The sequence below is a fragment of the Leptidea sinapis genome, chromosome 4 (assembly GCF_905404315.1).
Source record: "Leptidea sinapis chromosome 4, ilLepSina1.1, whole genome shotgun sequence".
Lineage (NCBI taxonomy): Eukaryota > Metazoa > Arthropoda > Insecta > Lepidoptera > Pieridae > Leptidea > Leptidea sinapis.
The window spans coordinates 16,989,925-17,006,443 of NC_066268.1; the positions used below are offsets into that span (position 1 = coordinate 16,989,925).

Here is a 16,519-nt window from a genome sequence, read left to right on the forward strand (position 1 = left end):
AAAAGATCTAAAGAGTCTTTTACGTTTTTCAACATTTTGAGCGGACTAGTACAAAAATTGAGTGAAAGTGAGACAAGAATAGTGAGATTTTGGCACTGTAAAAAAAACTGATAGGTCGTTTTGAAACCCGTTACGAAAATCCTAATAAAGTGACTGTTATGGGCACGGTTAACTGATCGGCTACTTATTTCTGCAAAAATAAAGCCCCAAATGCGCCACCTCCACAAGCGGGTGATATTATTATTTTACCACCTATTTCTATACATTGTCATAGTATATGTATTCAAACTGCTATGTTATTGCAGCGAGACGACATCATAGCTGAGAGAGCTGTTCAATAAAATCAAGTTTCGACATATCTCAGCAAGTAGTGAGTCGTTTCGGTATTGAGTCACGTCTGTATGCTTACGGAATAGTACCATAGATGTGCCCCGACAGTAGATCGGCGTACCCGTTGCGATACGCTCGCTTGTGGAAATAGCGCCTAAGACAAATGTGATTATTATTTTACCTGGCAATTAGAGACATCGCGACAGGAAACGTTGACATCGACTTCCCTCCAAGCAAGTAATCCTTGAGATCCTTCACCGCCTTTGTCTTGGACCCCAGTGCACTGTACCAGATGCCACCGGCACACGAGCCAGCGCAGAGCAAGCCGAACGCCACGTAATCACCGACTCCGAATCCTCCTTCCGTCATAGTGAACGTCATCTTGTCTGAAACGAGGAAGCTGCTGTATTCTACGTCATTCTAATATGAACCTTGTTTCCTTAATTGTTGCTACTTTTACGTATTTCCAAGTTTCTTTACGTCGACAATATGAATGGAATATTTTCATGGAATATATAAATTTGAGGTTAATTAGAGTTATTTATAATTAGAGTGATCATCACCGACCTCCGCCCGTGCCACCTCCCAGCCACAGATCCCAGATCTTATTATCACCCACAGCAGCCAGTAACATTCAAAAGCACCCGCTCACCTCAGTTGTTTGAATTGCAAATCTTTAGGTATGAAGGATCAACATTTGTATGTGGATCAAAGCTCACTTGGTGACTGTCGTGTATGTGCCTTAAGTGTAGTATTTAAGAAAAAATCTCGAAAAGAAGTATTATTTGTGAATCTTGTACTTAAAGCTTTCGTGGGGCAGGAATAGTATTTATTATCTATCGGGCAGTTCTTTTTTATTTTCAATTTACAGAATATAAAAGATTAAGAAACATATTTACTGGTTGTTTTAATTAAATCTACTCATTTAGTGATTACGATTAATTGAAAGTAATGCTGGAACTGATTAGATTGCTACCTTCAGTTAAAACTTAATGTTTGCTACTAAACTACGATTGATTTCAAGTTTTACACTGAAATTGTCAAATATCTGTAGATGCACCTGACGTTTAAATTGTTTGCACTGGAATAAACTTTTCACAAATTATGCCAAATTATATATAACTATACATATAACATGCGTGTGGTGTCGCACCAGAATAGCGCCACCCCATCTCCTCCCGTGAATGTGGTAAGAGGTGACTAATGGAGACATAGAACGGAGGATGGGCAGCAGCATCTTTCCAAGAGAGCACCATAAACTGCGTTCGCCAACCGCCTGCCAAGCGATATAAGGCCCCGGCCTCCAGTCTCCGGCCGCCCCGCTCATGGTGTGCAAGCGACGGTGTAGGGGGTGCTAAGAATCCCCGGGCTCGGCAGGGCTACCATGAACGAAGACCACTGGCCCTGGCAACAATGTGAAGACACTGCGGACCGAGAACTAGTTGGAGGAACTGTTTCATTGAAAATGAGGTTTGTTCACCAGGCGTGCATTCACGGGCAGTCTCCTGCTCGAGCGAAGACCGGTCGGCAGTAGTAAAGACATACAATACTACGATACTAGTATAATTTAATCCCAGAAGTGAGGGACATCACCTTCAAATAACAAACGGTTTACATTTGACAGAGCGACATCTCGTGAGTAGGTTAACAACTGTAATATAGATCGTGTAGGTCTGTAGATGGAGTTGAGAGTTGAATAAGACATTCCGTCAATGTGTCACTTGGACGGTTGGCTCAGTTGGTAAGAGCGCTCGGACGGAAACCAAGAGGCGCGGGTTTGGGTTCCACATCGTCCATGAATTTTGATACGTACTGTTCAATAATGAAAGCGTACCGATGTAGGAGTCACACCGGTCGCGGTGGCAAGGTACGTGAGGTCAACTTTTCCTAGCGAATTATGGTTTGTTTACGAATTAACTGAATTCTACTATGTATATTATTTAAATTGTAAAATAATAATAATGAAACATAATATTTAAAATCGAAATTAGTAGGTACTATAGCGAAGCCATTTTCTGGCATGAAGGTGTAGTGTGTAAGGCTATAGTATTTTGGTTTGGAGGCCCTTCGGATAGTGAAATTACGGGGCTAATGAGACCGAGACTGTATGAGAGAATGTCGCCAGAATATATTAACCTGTCACCGGGTCGCGAAATAATTAAGATTTAAAAACACTGTGTTAGTACCACTCAACAAAAAGTAACTGTAATTAAATGTAAGTAAACTTTGAAAAAACAGCGTATCTTTTGTTTTCATATTAAATAGGAAAAAACTTTTTCCCCAACTAACTCATACGTACACAAAATAATTTCCATTTCTCAGTTAGTACCTACATGCACAAGGCCAACATGTCACACATTTGTGCACCAAGCAGGGAGTTCTACTCAAGTGGGAATCTAACTACGCTGTATTATCTCATTCTCACTAGGCCGGTGACAACAAACCTGATTAAAATCATCGATACTACATACGTGTGTTTTAAAAGATATGAACTTGAACTGGCGCTCAACGATGGGTCCAAAGTGCGCACTTAACAATGGATCAGATTATGAGTCATGCAACGAAGTGTAGTGAAGTGTACTGAGCGAAGCAGTTCTGAATTGGATCGTCATAACAATAATGAACTTTATTTTTATAATAAAAAATAGTTTTTTTGAAGCGATTGAGGAGTTTTTCGTAATTCTCCTTTAGTTTAATGCGGGATATTTGCCATTTGGACCTATAAAAATTTGACATAGTTTGGCCAATTACATCGTTTACGTGGATGATGTTATTATGGTTTGTTTTTTTAGGAGTTTTTATTAAAGGCATAAAAGGCATGTATTTTCTCAAAATTGATTCCTTTAGAATTCTTTTTGATGTCATTATTTAGTTTGTTTATATATAGTTAATATTAACCCTTTTGCCGATAAGTGGGCTTTAGTCTACCTGTCATTCATAGCTAATAAACGTTCTTCACGATATTTCAGTGTCTCACAAGAACGTGGAATAGGGGATCTTGGAACCTTTCGGATGCCTACCCATACCTCCTTGAAAAAATAATATTTAATATATGACTATAAAAAGCAACAAAATCTTAAAGATTATCTAATTTATGACTCTAAAAACAAAAATAAAAAAAACTACGTTTAAAAAAACCGACATCAAAAACTCAAAAGTAACATTGTGAAACACAAATGATGTCTTTATTCGATAGGTTAGTAACGAGTATCCTATCAGGAACTTATTTAGACATTGTGAAACAGCCCCTCAAACTTAAGTTTTGAACAATAAAGAAAAAATCAAACATCTAATTAATAAATCATACAAATAAAGAGGTCATACATATATATATTTTCCAGATGTTGTGAGTTCGACACGTATTTAGCACGAGTTCGTGTTCTAGGTACTCGTGTGCATTCGCAAAAGCTGTTGACTCACCGAATTCTGACACGACAATTAATTATAAAATATAATGAATTATAAAAAATAAAGCAATATGTAATGAATCGATAACTAAGCAGGTAACACATATCGCTTATTACGAAAATTAAAATTTTAATCATTAAAAATATCATTTTGTATTTTTGTAATTTATTGACACAAGTCACAAAGGTTTTGTGATTTTAAATTATGATCATAAGGTTTTTGACACTTTTGGATCCGTTTTAAAATATTATTTTATATATAGGGGGCGACACGTCCGTACTTATATCTTATTATGTACCTACCTACTAATATGACAGTTACAACTGTTAGTTATATCAAATTACATTTTCTAATGTTTATTTTATGGAAGAGGAGGACTCAACTCTCGGGTTGTATTAGTTTTACGGCGTCATCCGGACGATTAGCCACAAGTATGTGCTGATGTTTTCCTACCTTTTTCACAAAAGTATGGCTCTGTCACTCCTTCATAGCTAATACCCCACCAAACCATCACTGAAGTCGGATAGTGCACACGTTGCACTCTGTCGACTAATTGGGAAGCTCCCTTAGAGCTTTGAGCATAAATACGGTCATTTCGTTTGTTAAAATGATGCTCAATTGAAAAAAAAAATCTCATCCGTATACAAAGTTGTTCTGTGACCTCCCTTTGCGTACTGCTTCAGTAGTTGTTTCGATTATACCACCCTATTCTTTTTCAAATTATCAGTTAAGAAATGACCAGCACGTCTCTTAGAGGATGCAAGTTCTAAGTCATCTTTTAAAATACGTGACATGGTTCTACTGAAATGAAATGAAATATATTTATTTGTATGAGTTGTAGAAACATACTTCTCAACAATTGGTAGATGCACAGCACAATTCGCTAATATGTCAGCATACAAATATTTGATTGTCAATATTGGATTTTTTATATAAATACGTCATTTAATACACATTACATAGCTGTAATTCAATAATCAGCTAATATATAAAATTCTCGTGTCCCGGTGTTTGTTACCAAACTCCTCCAAAACCTGTAAACCAATTTGTTTGAAAGTGTAAAAAAACGGGAAGGTCTGAGAATCGGCAAATACGCAATAGAGTTTCAAGATGGCAAACGAATAATATAATGATTATTGTAGTACGATATATTGTATGCACGATATATTTGGTAGGTCTGGGAATCGGTCGTCATACATTTTTTATACCCGAAAAATTGTAATTATTGAAATTTTTTTATTACTTTTGCTGGGTCAGCTAGTATAATATAAAATAAACATTCGTTGGTAGGTACTCGTACCACTCTCAATTAATAACTTTTAAATACTATTATTTTTGGCTAAATAATTCTTTTAAACTATAGAAGCATTTAGCTATTTGTCATAATTTTAATATTTTATGAATTATTGTTTTAGGCATCTCTCTAATATTTTTTGGAAGGTACACATAACATAAACTTTATTTTCATGAATCGCTGTTCTACAGTATGGCATCAAAAGGCGAGTTGGATCTCTTAAATCCTAATCTAGGTGCTGTCTTCATCTCCCGAGATAAAACCTTTATTTGCTTTCGGACAGGATTTCTTGGAATTCTATCCCTTACTGCTTTGACCACCCTTTTTCGTACGAACACTACGTGGACGACCAGATGTTTTTCCATCACAAACAGAAGAGGTCTCATTGTACCTATTAATAACCCGGTGCACAAACATTTTACTAATACCAAGCGTAGAGTTTTAAAAATTGTATTTGGCTCCATACCTACTTTGTGTAATGCAATCACAGCGATTCGGTATAATATTTTGTTTATTTTTAATTGTAACAGTATTTATTGCCAGACTAAGTATTATTATCGTAATAATTTAAAGTGACTGAAATACGAAAAATATATTAAAATATACCGTGTGTTAATAGTATAAGATATTGAACAAAATGCATAAACCATTTTATATTCGTTCCGAGTTCCGATTGCAAGCACTGATTGGATTTGTTTATCTTGTTGATGGTGATAGTTGGAAGCGATTTATTAGTATTCATGAGACATCCTTTACAAAATTAGGTGTTTAGGAATCTTCTTATAAATATTTAATGATTGTAATTCTTTGATGTTATTTGGTATGTTGTTATACAATTTTATTGCGCCCCTTTATACCTTATAATATTTATTTTTCCATATTTGCTTCTAGTTCTAAGTTATCATTAAACGCTGGCCTTATCTTGTTACAATCTTTGATGTTCATCTTTTTGTAAATGATGTTTGTGTATGTAAATCTCAAGGTAATTTTTTATATAGAATAATATACAATATTGAAATTCGTTAATTTTTTCCCTATCTATTTAATTAATTGTACTTAATTATTTATTGAGCGAAGCTGAGCGGAGCTCCCACCGGGTGACTCCAGTTGATTTCGGTGTCAAATTGTTTCACGGCCATTTCTGGACCGATTTAAAAAAGTTTTGAACTCATAGAAAGCTTTCGAAATTTTCTAGGTTATTGTCAAGACAGAATTTTGAATTTCGTGTTGATTCAATTATTATAATTAAAAACAAACATGATTTACAAATTATTCTAAATAAGCACGTGCTATTTATACTTATTTAAAAATTGAGCCGATTGATCAAATCACAATAAGTATGGCCAGATGTATGTTCAGGCAAAAATCCAGAGTGATTCAACTGCCAGGCTCTTAGTTATTGAATTTGAAAATCAGCACAAGTTTCTCATGTGACCAAATAAGGCGCTAATTCCACATGTTTAAATATGGCGCCAAATTACAAAATATCTTTTTAACCGACTTCAAAAAGGAGGAGGTTATCAATTCGATCGGTATTTTTTTTACGTGTGTACACCGATTTCTCTGAGATTTATGATCCGAATTACGTAATTATTCTTTTGTTTGATGCGAAATAGATGCCATTTGGTCCCTTAAAAGTTTTAGATACTTTGGCCCAGTAGTTTCCGTTTCATGAACATTTATATGAATATTTTCGTCTACCTGGATGACATAATTGTTTTCTGTGTACGTCTTTTTTTGGAGTTTACATTCAGGTTGATTATATATTATTATAAACTGGCACTAAAACGAAAAAATAAACTACGTTTAAAAAAATCGACTTTAAAAACTGAAAAGTATCAAATAACTAAAAATTTAATTTAATACACCTCTTATGCAAACCTTTACCTTTAATATTAATAAAATACTATTATTTGTATGTGCTACATATTAATAGCTTTGAAGTCGGTGCCAAGCCAAATGTAATAAAGGTACACTCGCCACGCGTGACTTTGAGCGGGATAGCTTCGTCTAGAAGAACTTAATAATAATAATAATTGTTTTTGTTTGGATTATATATACACACGAAACATTGCGATCAACCAGTAAATTAAAAATAATTCAGTTAAAGTGATAACTACGAGTTTTTAGTGATAAAAACACAAGTGCAATAATTCACCTACAATTATTCTGTGAAATATCTATATATAAACAGTCTCTGTAAGTGTTTTTAATCAACTATTTTACTTTATAATTCGTATAAAGTGACAACACAAACAAAACGTATAAGCGATGACAAAACTTGCGTGGCGTTTTTATTTTAAACTACTAAGTATTTCGTGGCTTTTCTACAAATAAACAATTACCATAAATATTTGAACATGGGTTGCTTTAAATGTTTAAAAAATCTTAACGACAAGGATACTATTAAATGCTCTTTATGTAATATGAGTAGACATTACTACTGTGTGGAACTTACTGAAACGGACTTCAAAAAGATATTACCCATGAACAAAATTAAATGGAAGTGTCCTACATGCAAGGGTTAAAAGAATACTAGTGCTCCTACATCCATCTCACCTAAAGGAGGTATAATATCGTCATGATGTCGAGACCCTCACTCGATACATAAATTGGCGAGCTTCAGGCGGCAACTGCATGAAGACATCAGCTCGGCTGTCTTGGAAGTTTCTAAAGCACTTCGAGATGATATTAACAAGCTCGAGCAGCGTATGGACTCTTGGGATGAACGGTTATCGCAACTGGAGAGGGATCACTCATTTCATTCAAATGAAGCATTGGGTAGTGGTATGAAGCAAGAAAATAATGCGCTTCGCACAGACCTACATTTACTGACGACAAAGTTTGATGAGCTCGACCAGGCTTCTCGTAGCTGTAACGTCGAGATACAAAACATACCAGAGCGGAAAGGCGAAAATCTAATACAATTGTCGTTAGAAATTAGTAAGCTCCTAGGCGTCGAGTTGAATCATAGTGATATTAGGAACGTGCACCGCGTGGCTCCAGGCTTACCTAACCGCCCCAAGAACATTATATTGCAACTGACAACTCGACGGCAACGTGACGACCTAATCGGTGCCGCGCGATCGCGAAGTTCACTTACGACCGCTCAACTGTTTGGTACGCCAGCAAGTGCCGCCGCGGCCGTTTCCACCACCAATTCCCGCTTCTTTATAAACGAACACCTAACTCTTAAAAACAAATTTTTTTTTAGTAAGACTCGCACATTAGCTAAGGAAAAGGGTTATAAATATGTATGGGTAAGAAATAGTAATATATTACTACGTAAGAAAGATGATTCAAGGATAATTCATGTGCGGTGCGTTGATGATTTAGCCAAAATATCATGACTCCTACAAATTATTATCACATATTTATTGGTAGACCTTTTATATCCCTTGTTTTTTGTCGTCACTGCACACTATAACATTTTGTTCTTTATATTACTTAAAATTATATGAGTACTATGGAAAGACTCAGGTGATGACGATACACGGTTACTTAAGCTTAAATATGATATAATGTATTGCTTATCTACATCAGCTGAAAGAAATATGTACAAATTTTATTTATTAGAATTCACTTTATGTGGCGGGACACTAATTTATGTACGCTTTTACAAGTATACTTCCTTTTTTACGGTTTTAATTTATGTTTTAATTTTATTATTATATGTCACAATATTTTAAAATCATCTACACATGATGTACTGTATTAGAAACATTTCATATATTATCATAATTTCATATATTATAATAATTATTCACCACATGGAGGAACACGCACACTATCTACTGAAAAGAATTGTTAACGTATTATTATTAATTAAAAATATTTATGAAAATGATATACATCTTAAAAAATGAACTCAAATAACCTTACTATATTTTACCAAAACTGTGGAGGGCTTAAAACCAAACGTTCCGAATTAAGACTCAATATGCTATCTTGCGACTATGACATAATTATACTGGTAGAAACCTGGTTAACTGGCGCAATTCGAGATGAGGAAATTCATAATGATAATAATTATGTAGAAATCTGGCACTGTCTGGTAAAAAAGGGGGAGGGGCCGTATTAGTAATGGTTAGGAAATATCTAAAGGCTATCCGAATACCTGATATTGAAGCTGAGAACTTAGAAAAGATATATATATATACTTTCCTTTACTCTCCGGACTGTTATTAAATGTGTTATATGTTCCACCGGCCGCTAGCAACAATTTATATAACCAATATTTTAATAAACTTCACTTTATTTGTATATTCTATTGTATATTCTAGTGCACGTTACCAAAATTTTCTTATAATTGGAGACTTTAACTTACCTCATCTGAACTGGTCTTCCATTTGTCAAGACACTATTATTCTCCACCGAGTGCGAGCCATCTAAACTACTAATATACACTATGTCCTTTATGAATTTAAGACAAACCAATAATATTCAAAATGAAAATGGAAGACTCCTTGATTTAGTATTATCTACTTTAATAAACCGTTCGGATGATCCTTTGCTTAATACAGTACCTCATCACCTACCTTTGGACATATCGTGTAGTATAAATACTTCAAATAATAATATTAGGCCCTGTATTGCTAACATTAAAAGAATTTATTATAAAGCAGACTATTATCTAATTAACAGCGCAATAGAAGAAGTGGACTGGTTTTCTTTCCTATCTTCTCTTTCAGCCGAAGACGCCGTGAATGTCTTTTACACGCAAATTCAAATAATCATCAACTCTCATGTTCCTTTTGCCAAAATTAGTTCATCTAAATTCCCCACCTGGTTCTCTAAACCTTTAATAAAATGTTTAAAACGCAAACTCAAATTATGAGCTCGTGGGAAATCTTACAAAAACCTGCGTGATTATCAGGAATTTTCACTATTACGTAAACGGGTTAAATTACTTCTTACTACATGTCATAATAAGTACATTAAAAACGTTGAAAACTCCTTGAAGAATAATATTAAATTTTTCTGGAAATATGCATCTTCTTTAAAAGAGTCTAACTCAGGTTATCCTCGCGTAATGTGGTATGACGGTGTCGAATCTGATGATCCTAAATTCATAGCTGATATGTTCTCTAAATATTTTCACTCGGTCTTTGAACCCGGTTTCGATGGAGCATATAGTATTGACCCATTTTAAAATTATAAGTTGCGACAACGACCATACTCCGCTAATTGACAATGTACGTCTCCACAGACCCAATATTTTAGCAGCACTCCAAAACATCGACCCCAATAAAGGCGCCGGTCCTGATAACATTCATCCGGTTTTTCTAAAGCGTACTTGCAAAACGCTATCTATTCCTTTGGAAATTATTTTTAATAAATGTTTATCCTCTGGTTACTTTCCTAGTATCTGGAAGATTGCTTATATTACGCCTATATTTAAAGGATGAGCAAAAAATCAAGTCGCAAATTATCGTCCGATCTCTATACTGTCATCTATTTCAAAAATTTTTGAGAAATTGGTACATCAAGTCGTATACACAAAGCTAAAACACACAATCATAGAACAGCAACACGGTTTCGTGGCTGGCAGATCTACTTTGTCAAATCTTCTTGTTTTTACTGATTATTTATTTAAAGGCCTTGATAATAAAAACCAAATTGAAACAGTCTACACAGATTTCCAAAAGGCATTTGACAAGGTGGACCACCTACTGTTATTAAAAAAATTATCATACAACGGTATAAAAGGTAACCTCTTGCGTTGGTTTGCTGCTTACCTAAGTGCCCGAGTACAATCGGTAGTTATTAATGGTTTCATCTCCCCTACAGTTATCGTAACGTCAGGCGTACCTCAAGGCTCTATACTCGGTCCATTGCTTTTCACACATTTTATTAATGACATCTCTGATTGCTTTAAGTCTTGTAAGTTTTTATTATATGCAGATGATTTAAAATTGTATTCCCACATTGTTGACTTCAATGATGTCCTGCTTATGCAGGAAGACTTGAATAGGTTAGATGTCTATTGCAAAAGTAACAAACTATTTTTAAGTTACACTAAATGTAAGCATATCTCTTTTACGAAAAACAAAAACAAAATTGAAACGAGATTTACACTAGGCGATCAAGAACTTGAAACAGTTAATTACCTGTATTCGTGATCTTGGGCAATACATTGATGCCAAGTTGACACTTAATGACCACATTGATCACATAGCGAAGTTAGGCTTTATTACACGCGTCTCTAAGGCATTTAAAGATAAAGATACATATATGTGTCTTTATCGAACACTTGTGCTGTCGCAGCTTGAATATGTCACCCCGATATGGAATCCGCTGTATAAGGTATATGACCATCAGGTTGAGATGATACAAAAGAAATTCTTGCGTATCCTAAACTTTCGCTTGGGTGGACGTCGAAACCACTACAAGAATCTCTTAAAACAATTTAATATTCTTTCATTAAGCCAGCGACGGAATTTAATTGAATTAGTCACTCTGAGAAAAATATGTACGAGTGAAATCATATCCATAATTGCTTCAGTTAATCAATTTTCATATACCAGCCCGTGCTACACGCTCTAATAATTTATTTCATCTCTCAAACACCAGGACAAATACTGGTATACGTACGCCACTGCACAGAATGTTTGCTCTCCATAACTCTAGATTTAATGATGTAGATATGTTTTCGTGTTCCTCTAAAAGTTACAAACTCAGAATAAAACAAATCCTGGCACAAACAGAGTAAGTTAGAAATCACGTAATTTCATCTAAATTGTAACAATGTCTACAACTGCATTATGTTAGATTTATTTATTAACTGGTTGTCTGCAACTAAGTGTAATGTTAGTGTAAATTTAAATATTAAGTGTACTTAGTGAAACTGTTTAAGGAGATATCCTTGTGTCCATATTTCTATTTTTACTTTATCTACTTTATGTTTAAGGATGTAGGTATCTGTATTTGTTTCCAAATAAATAAATAAATAGATTAATATTGTTTTGTTTTTGTACACAGACTTAGCAGCGAAGCGGTACGACTGCGGCATCCTAGTTATAATTATTAATTAATTAAGCAAATATGTAATTTTGTAAGTAAACACGTTAAACTGTAAGCAGTTCATCACAAAACAAGTTACGTGATCACTCTTTAAAATAATGTAATTATTACAATAATGTAGTTTAAGGGGAGAGTAAATTCCTGATGGACACAATAATAACAACAATAAGAAACTGTAATGGCTCTGGTGGCCGGGCGGCAGCGATAGTAGACCTGTTATGTCAGTCATGCCATGTTGCGAGCTAGTAGAGATGGCGGTCTGACATTGATCGAAGAATCGACTTTTTACCATTAATATTTTATTTCATCAAACTAAAAATATAAATAAACAATAAATCTCCGACCCTAACTAATCGAGGGTCAATTTTTAGACTACCGGACAGATTAGCACTGTGCGGATTATGCGAAAGCCGAAATGTCAAAAATCATCTACCCGTGGGAGATTTCTTTGCACAGGATGCCGGCTAGATGATGGGTACCACAACGGCGCTTTTTTCTGCCGTGAAGCATGCAGCAATTATTAAGTATTTAATTTGTTTTACATACATACTTTTATTAATAGATTTAATTGCAAGCAAATATGTAGAAGGTCGAGGTCATGTTGTGCTTTAATAATATAGAATTGATTGGGCTCCTAGTAAACCAATCTTATATTTGTATAAACTTAAAACAATAACGGGCCAACAATTGAACCCTGTGGGACGCCATAGCTTTCAATTTAATTAAGGATTGTTCTGGTTGTATTTTATTTAATATTGATTCGAACGATGAACGATTTTATAGGCCAATCCAGTTGCACCTATGGATTTAAATTTAATAATATTATTGAAAATTCGTCATTTTTTTTGGATTATTTCAGTTCTCCCGTACACATACACAATTTAGTTTAGAATAATATAAAAGCATGAATGATTTTAATGTTTCATGTAGGTAACGAACCTGGTATGAAACCAACAAAATTAGTTTTGCTGACTGCGTGTTGGTTATTATTATTATATACTTATTAATTGGTAACTATATCTATCGAGTTACATATATTTATATTTAACAAACTTAGGCAACAAAAATGTAAAACAAGGCATTGTTTTACTTTTACTTTTAAACACAAACTCAAAATGTATCGTTAATATTATGATTGTAAGTAATAATAAAACCTTCCTATTTCAATAATAATTATTATTATTACAAATACATAGTAGTAGTAGTACATACCTGTAAATTTTTTATTCACCGACTTTCAATCATCAACATACACGGAAGTACCTATTGAATTCTTCTCATAAATGGTTATTTGCCAATAAAGCAAGGACAGTACTGCTTGCGTCCAACAATGTCAACAAGTGAACTGTTGCTTTTACATAACTATAAGCGTGTAGAGGTTAAACACCCGCTTGTATTCACTTCAATGGAATATCACTGCGTAGAAATCTACATTTCCAGATTTACACAAATAACACAAGCAAATCGCCATTTCATAACACTCGAAATTCCCGCCGACAACAAACGAAATGTCAAAAACATTTCCTAATAACAACTTTGCGATTAGTAGAATTCATTATTATTTTAACAAAATTGACCACTAGTTTTTTACAACACAACCGCGAAATAATATGCGAATAAGACTACTCAGACTATTTGAATTCTCATTTGGCCAATAAATTTAGACAATGTTTCTTTCACGTTTAGCTTGACACAAACATTGACACATTGACGCTCTTCTTTACTACCAGACACCACTGACACCAGTGCAAACAGAACAGCAAATGCCAAATGCGAACTGGCAACTGCCAACTGCAACGTACCAGCTGTTTACACTTTACACGTCTTTAGCGGACGCCACGTTATTTTGGGGTTTCTTGCTTAGCAGCGCCATCTATTGAAGACTGTATGTATCACTTAGATATAAATGCGCTGTCAAGTTATGACGTATAAGAAAAAGCCAACTAATAATTAATTATTAGAATTAACAATGCTTTTTAAATATGTATTTTATTTAATTAGGCTCCTTGTAAAATTCTTTATCTTACTGTGCTATAGTAAAGGAAAATATTAATAATTTATAGGTAATATTTTATTTTACAAGTCAGAATGCCACAAGCGACCTCTTTCAACCGTGAACATTTAAGGTACTATGTCTCTATCTTATAATCTCATAATCTATGTTCTGAGCAAAGAATATAATATTATAATTTACTATTTTCTGAGCCCTAAGGAAATCGATACAATAAATCTTCAATAATATCTATACATATAGATTTAAATATCTGTTGTTTGTTTCTTCAAATTCGAAAATTCCCTAGAGTTTAGGCTTTGTAATTTTTACACACACTCGTCTTATGAGACACATCGCGCTGACAGACAGACAGTATTCAGTGCACATAATATAGGTAGTAGAGTTATAGTAAGGTACCTGATATTACGACCTACTTCCATCGACTTAGTGTATACTATCGTAAAGACGATCTGCCAGCCCGACAACACATGACCAATTTTGATTTATTATTATGTTAGCGTATGTAATGTAATGTATTGTAATGAAGTAAAGTGGTGCTGTTCTTCAAAAGGGCGATAAATATGTATAAGCTGTTTTCTAGGGTCAACAAGAATCGTCTCGTGCGTAGGCTTGACGACCTCCAGCCTCCGGAACAAGCCGGATTCCGAAAAGACTTTTGCACCATAGATCACATGCATACGCTGCGGCAGGTTACACAGAAGACAAAGGAGTATAACCAGCCACTATGCTTGGCGATCGTGGACTATGAGAAAGCCTTTGATTTGATCGAGACCTGGGCGGTGCTTCAGTCTCTCGAGAAGTCCCGCATTCACTACCGGTATATCGAGCATTGAAGTGTTTATATGGAAACGCTAGAAACGAAAGATGTATTAAAACTTCTGGACTGGAACGGACTGGGCATCAATATCAACATCGAATACATCACTCACCTTCGATTCGCAGACGATATCGCAATCATGGAAAACTTAAGCCATATGACCGATGGCCTCAATACAGTTTCCCAAGGAGTAGGTCTCAAAATGAACAAAGACAAGGCGAAGCTCATCTCATATGTCCATGTCGCTCCTACTCCCATAACATTTGGGAACTGTACTCTCGAAATTAGGTCCAATTTCGCGGAGGACGTCACTCGTCGAATCCAACTCGGATGGGCAGCGTTCGGGAAGCTCCGTAAAATCCTCTCATCCCAAATACCACAGTGTCTGAAGACGAAGGTTTTTCAACCAATGCATGTTGCCAGTGATGACTTACGGTACGCAGACGTAGTTACTAACTATGGGCCTGATGAGAAAGCTCATGGTCGCTCAGAGGGCAATGGTGGGGGCTATGTTTTTTAGTTCCCCTGTCAGATCGAATCAGAAGTGAGGATATCCGTAGGAGAACCAAAGTCACCGACATAGCCCATTGCATAGGATTGCGAAACTGAAGTGGCAGTGGGCAGGGCATATAGTTCGACGGACAGATTGCCGTTGGGGCAGTAAAGTCCTCAAATAGTGAACACTTACGGGAAGTCGCAGTGTTGGTAGGTCCCCCACAAGATGGACCGACGATCAGGTCAAGATCGCCGGAATAGGTTGGATGAGGGCAGCGCAGGACCGATCGTAATGGCGATCTTTGCGGGAGGCCCTTGTCCAGCTATGGACGTCTTCTGGCTGATGATGAAGATGATAATGATCATAATGTTTGCGATAACTGCTAAAGCTGGGTTGCACCAACTAACTTAAACAATAACAAACATGTTAAAGTACCGGTTAAGCAAAAATGAGGCGCATCATTTGACAATTTTTTGAAGAGTCATAACTGTAACTGTTAGCTGTAACGTTCCAATTATCGCCGGGAAAAGCTATCGTTAATGTTATATAGTGAACTGTCTAAAGTTTAAAGTAAATATTCCTAATAAGTATTGGCTGAGCGTGTACGACTTTTCATTCACAATCAGTTGCAATAACAGTAGATTCGCTTTCCTTTTCTATCTAACGGTATCTCCGTTATAACGCTAGTATATTGTACGGCTCTGAAATAAAGTGATAGTCTAAAGAAGTTTTAAACAACAAACAACTAAAGCTGTCAGTTGTCAATGAACTTACGTCAAACAACTTTATTATTGCAATATTATTAAGAAACAATGAACATTATATCAACTAACTAAAACCGGAGCGTCTTATGGGTTTTATTTTTTATAATCTCGTAGGACACCATACATCATGCCACCCAAAGAAACCGCTAAAAAGCCAACGCCACAAATACATCGACCAAACATAAGTGAATCCAGTCTCAACTTTGTCCCAGAAGAAGCTATAAAAGGTACAGTAAAGACCAAGTAGCAAACTATGTATTAATATTTTTTATTAGATTTAATTGTCGGCCTTTTAGATTGTGCTACGCGCTTTATTTGGGTAATCATGTCGTATCGATGGAAATACAACGCGAACGATCTTTAAAAACCGCAC

General features: G+C 35.3%; 2 protein-coding genes across 4 annotated transcripts in view; one reads left to right on the forward strand and one right to left on the reverse strand.

Moving 5' to 3' along the window:
• The window catches only part of LOC126979972 (sodium-coupled monocarboxylate transporter 1-like), a 74,688-nt gene extending 60,861 nt beyond the window's left edge, over nt 1–13,827 (reverse strand). Inside the window, exons 1-2 of the mRNA XM_050829579.1 lie at nt 13,268–13,827; nt 512–716 (exon numbers count right to left, since the gene is read on the reverse strand). Coding sequence (XP_050685536.1) covers nt 512–711 — 200 coding nt within the window. The 5' untranslated portion in view covers nt 712–716; nt 13,268–13,827. The remainder of the gene's footprint in view (nt 1–511; nt 717–13,267) is intronic.
• Nucleotides 13,828–16,194: 2,367 nt separating this feature from the next.
• The window catches only part of LOC126979975 (uncharacterized), a 43,432-nt gene continuing 43,107 nt past the window's right edge, over nt 16,195–16,519 (forward strand). For all 3 annotated transcript variants that reach the window (XM_050829584.1, XM_050829586.1, XM_050829585.1), the window contains exon 1: nt 16,195–16,373. In XM_050829584.1, coding sequence (XP_050685541.1) covers nt 16,274–16,373 — 100 coding nt within the window. In that variant the 5' untranslated portion in view covers nt 16,195–16,273. The remainder of the gene's footprint in view (nt 16,374–16,519) is intronic.